Here is a 4,561-nt window from a genome sequence, read left to right as displayed (position 1 = left end):
ACTTGGCTTCTGCCACAGCTTCTATATTCTCCTTCTGTGAAATGGGGATGATTTTACATGCTACCTTGAGAAGTTATATGGAAATGACAGGCTCTCTAATTACTTCTGACACTCCACTGACCAATTTTCATTGACTGCTTCACCTGTATGAGTCACTGTTGCTACAGTGAGATGTTCAGCAACAGCAGACGAATCCTCTTTAATTTCTCTAAGAAATACAAGTGCCAATGTAAATGCCCTTTCAATTCCCACCCCACCACAAATATCTATCACTGTCTAGAAACAGTTTAGAGACATCTCCTCCCTCAGTGCAGGCACACAGCACAACTCTAACACTTGTATCCTTCACTGTAATGAAGCCACCTTTGAAAGCACATCCACTGGCAAGGGAAAAGACTTTGTCAATTCATTTCTTAAACTTCTTTCTATTCTGCAAGATGTGGGAAAAGCAAGGAAGGTTCAAAAACAGGAGGACATTTTCAAGAATGTTGCACAGCAGCCAGTGCATTGAGAGAACTCAGCTCCCTTGCTTGCCTCAAAGCAGGCAGCAGTCCTTGTGTCTGCACAGAGAAAAGAAAGTTAAATCCAAGCCTATGACCTGCCTTGCCAACAGAAGGTTTACAAACCTAGCCACAGAAGATTTTTCTTGTCGTATTCGAACTGCTACACTTACATGAGGAATGCCCTGATATGGACGCTTAAGGGGCAGGAGTGGGTTGTTTACCACATAACTTAAACTGTTTTCAAAGTGGCGTAAGTTATCAGTAAAAAAAAAAAAAGAGGTCTCCTTGTATGAGAATAAAACATCTATACAAGGCATTACAGCTACAGCAGCTTAAATCCACCCCCTACTATAAATGGACGTTCTTCTCCCACACAGGCTAGCCTCTAGTACTAATTATTTCAACATTTCGGAACAGTCATTGCACTGTGCGTCTTTCACAGTGTGTTCCACCTGCCACTTGCAAGTCTGTGCAGCACACATTTCTGGCCTGAGCCCCCGAGCCAGTGCAGCCTGGACACTGCAGATATGCAGCAGCCCTTACCTTGGTTGCAGTCACAGTTGGCCCAGCCAATGGCCCCTGACGCAAGCCGGTAGAAGCACCAGGGTGTAGTTCCCCCGTCTGGGTTCCTGCAGTGGTTGTGGTCCCCCAGGCCACGGTCTGGGTACTGCTGAACATAATCAGGGAACTCTGCCCAGTTGAGGCACTCTGCCCCAGCCTCAGTGACTGCCAGCGAGCCATTGTAATACCCAAGAGGTCCGACACCACACATGCTGGATGCTGGGCACAGGAAGGGAGCTGTTAGCATTCCTTAGGGCATCTCACACTGAAACTCAGACGATGTGGGAGATACCACCCAGTTATCTGAAACACCTCCCATGTCTGCAGTCTCAACTGCTGCCTGATTGCTTTCAAATTTATTACTCTTCAAGGAGGCTGCTCAAAGAAGGTTTGTAATACTCACTATCTAAACCACAAATTGATCTGAAAGTCATGAACTACCCAGACAGACCTTTGAAAAGTCTTAAATCTAGGTCCAAACATGGACAGTTTGAAGCAGTTACCATTACTGTTTATTCCACTTTCACTGGAATAATGGTACTCACTTTGGAGCATCACTTGAGTGTGGCACACACTCCACCACTTCCTTCCCCATCTACTCTGGCGTCTGAATAAGATACTCTTAAATTTGATCCTAGGCTCTTTACAATTATTCTACAATAAGGACACGTAGGGCAAAGAGCAAGGGTACGAAAAAACTTTGTGTCTTGTCATTTGCCTTGTAGCCACTGCCAAGCCCAGAGAGGGTAAGTGACAGTACCCAAAAATGAGAAGCAGTTAAAGGTAGATGTCCTGAAAACACACCATGTGCTTTGCACCAGCTGGGACCCTCAGAGGGCACAGATGAGAATTCAGTAGTTGTTAGAACAGAGGAAAAGTGAGCATGTAAAAAAGACCAAGGCAGAGAAAGTGATGAAAAGAACACATAGAAGGAGTAGGGAACTGCAAGAGCATTAGACATGAAGAAACAAAAGTGGTTTGGCCATGTCGGTGAAGGAGATAAACAGACACTGAGGCAAGAGAAAAGAACTGAAGAAGTAATGAAAAGAAAGGAGGAAGGCCAGGTAGCAGTGGTTCATTGTACCTATGGTCTCAGATCACCACTTCAGGAAAGAATCTGCCCAATGACTGAAATAATAACTTCTTGTTCTTACCTGCACTCTGCAAATGGTTTTGGTTGGGCTGGGATCCCAGGAAAGCCTGGGAAAAGAAACAGAGCAAAAGCAGAGAGATGATTATCCGATGAAATAAACATGGGCATGTCCTAAAAGCAGTTCAGCTTTTTGCGGCTTTAGGCAAACACACCCTAGTAATCAGCCTCTTCCCTGCTCTGCCCATTGCTCCTCTTCAAACCCAATCAAAGCTCTGTCCAGTAACAGCAAAATGAATAGTTACCAACCTGCAGACAACTACCCTTGATCTAAGCACTACATTACAGGGCTCTGCTTGTTTTTTTCCAACAGAGTTGGAAGCCTGAGAGAGATGCCTATGGAAAGAAAAGCTAGAAGAAAATCATTATTATCAGTAAGAAAAATAATGAATAACCACTCATTCTTTCTTGGTTTATAGGGCAAATCATCTATAGTCACAGCAGCAAACAGAAATATGTCTACATGATAGGATGATGCCCCCAGGGATACCTGTTAAAATGGTAATAAGCATCCATGTACAAAATGGGAAACATCTAAAGAGGAATACCCAACAAGGCTTTCTGAGGATTTTAATACCTGAAAATATATGATTTATAGTATTATTATCCAAATGGAGTTAAATATCTAAAACCAAAAAATATGAAACAAAGTCCTCAGAATTCCAGCATCCTGTCTGGCCCCAAAACTGCATTTCCTCTAATAGGCAGTGTTTTTTGTGGTTATAACTTGACTTCTGCCTGAGAGATAGGGATCTCCACTCAACACCACTACATCATGTCCAAGCAAGTGCAAGATCTTCACAGACCCAGAGTGAAAAGAAGAAACTGTACATGGTTCTGCTAGCTCTTTGTAGTTTAATTAGTTTCTAAATATTTTTAATGAACATTTCTAATACTCTCATATGAACAAAGAGTTGTAATCCACAGAGCAGAGGTGTGCAGATAAAGAATATGAGCTATTGGTAATGGTTGTTATTTTCTTCAAAATGCAGTAATTTTGCCTATTTGCCTAATTTTGCCTCCACCTCCCCCTGAAAAAGAGGAAAAGTTAAATTTGAAATTAAACCAAATCCACTACTGGAATAAGCAGAGATAAATCCCACAGAAACCTGGCAAGAATGACATATACTCATTTGGTATTTTCAAATCAAGCTTATGAATCTGGTCCAGCAGGTGTTGACAACCATGACCAAGCTCCAGCATCACCCTCCAGAAGTCAAAATGTGATACTGCACATGAAAGATCAATTCCTCACATGGTTCAGAAAGAGCAGAACAGATCTCAGATGCATATGCACAAGGAGATGCACAGATAAAACAGCATTTAACTGAAAACCCCTTTTCAGACAAAAACCCATCTATCAGCATGTGTCAGGCTGTTGCAATCCCACATAATGATTTGTGAATCAACAGTGCTGAAGGACTTATCTGAGGATCTCAAAGCTCTTCGCAGAGAGAGGAAAGTGAGTTAAGCTGCACTTTTGTGACTGCACCAAAGAGGTGACTGAGCCACATTACAGGTCCCTTGACCTTTTAGTGCACACCTGCACACGCGTGTGTGTGTGACCCATCCCTCTGCAGGCGACAGAGGGATGGGTCAGACCAATAGCAGGGTATGCATGAGAGCCTGAGTCTGCTCTTTGAGCCAGACCACAAACGAAAGTACTGCAGTCCAAGTAATGAGCTTCCCGTCTAATGAAAGATTAGTTGCTGCCCGTTACTGTAGCAGCTTCCAAAGTATCCTAACTGTGACCATCACCACCACCCAAACTCAGTGCAAACAGCCTGTGCTGCAGGCACTGCCCCAGGTCCGTGCGGCAATAAATCATCTGTCCACGACAGCAACAGGGGCAATCAGCAAAGGACAGAAACAAAGGATCTCTCCTGCCAGGGTCACTGCAGCGCCTGAGAAACGCAGGAAACCCGAGCCAAAGCATCTGCAAGCCCTTGTGCATCCTGCTTTCCTGCTTTGTTTCTTTTTCTGAATTTCATATGCACAACGAAACTAATTCTCTCCCCAAGCCCCCAGCCCTTCCCAGAGACCACAGCTGCCTAGACGCTCTAGAAAATATAGTAATAACAAGAAAACAAGTAATAACATGATCCACATAGTGAGGATATTAAAAGACCCAAGTGGCTTCTTACAAGCAGATAGAAAAATAACCATTTACCTCCACACATCTGAGACAGGATAGCAGACCCAAGAGCTCTGCCAGGAGCCCGAGCGCTTTGGAGATCTCCATCCCTCCTGTACAAAGTGGGCAGGAGCGTCCTCAAGCATCACATTCCCGCGGAGCCGCCCGGCCCTGCGGTCCCACGCTAGCCACCCTGCACCGGCGGGAGCGGGG

General features: G+C 44.4%; 1 protein-coding gene across 1 annotated transcript in view; it reads right to left on the bottom strand.

Moving 5' to 3' along the window:
- LOC103798786 (neurotrypsin-like) overlaps positions 1-4,456 on the bottom strand; it is a 14,523-nt gene extending 10,067 nt beyond the window's left edge. The window contains exons 1-3 of the mRNA XM_009071068.1: positions 4,385-4,456; positions 2,219-2,264; positions 1,047-1,283 (exon numbers count right to left, since the gene is read on the bottom strand). Coding sequence (XP_009069316.1) covers positions 1,047-1,283; positions 2,219-2,264; positions 4,385-4,456 — 355 coding nt within the window. The remainder of the gene's footprint in view (positions 1-1,046; positions 1,284-2,218; positions 2,265-4,384) is intronic.
- Between the last annotated feature and the right edge of the window lie 105 nt (positions 4,457-4,561).

Source organism: Acanthisitta chloris, unplaced genomic scaffold (genome assembly GCF_000695815.1).
Source record: "Acanthisitta chloris isolate BGI_N310 unplaced genomic scaffold, ASM69581v1 scaffold27193, whole genome shotgun sequence".
NCBI lineage: Eukaryota > Metazoa > Chordata > Aves > Passeriformes > Acanthisittidae > Acanthisitta > Acanthisitta chloris.
This window is presented reverse-complemented; position numbering and strand designations above follow the sequence as displayed.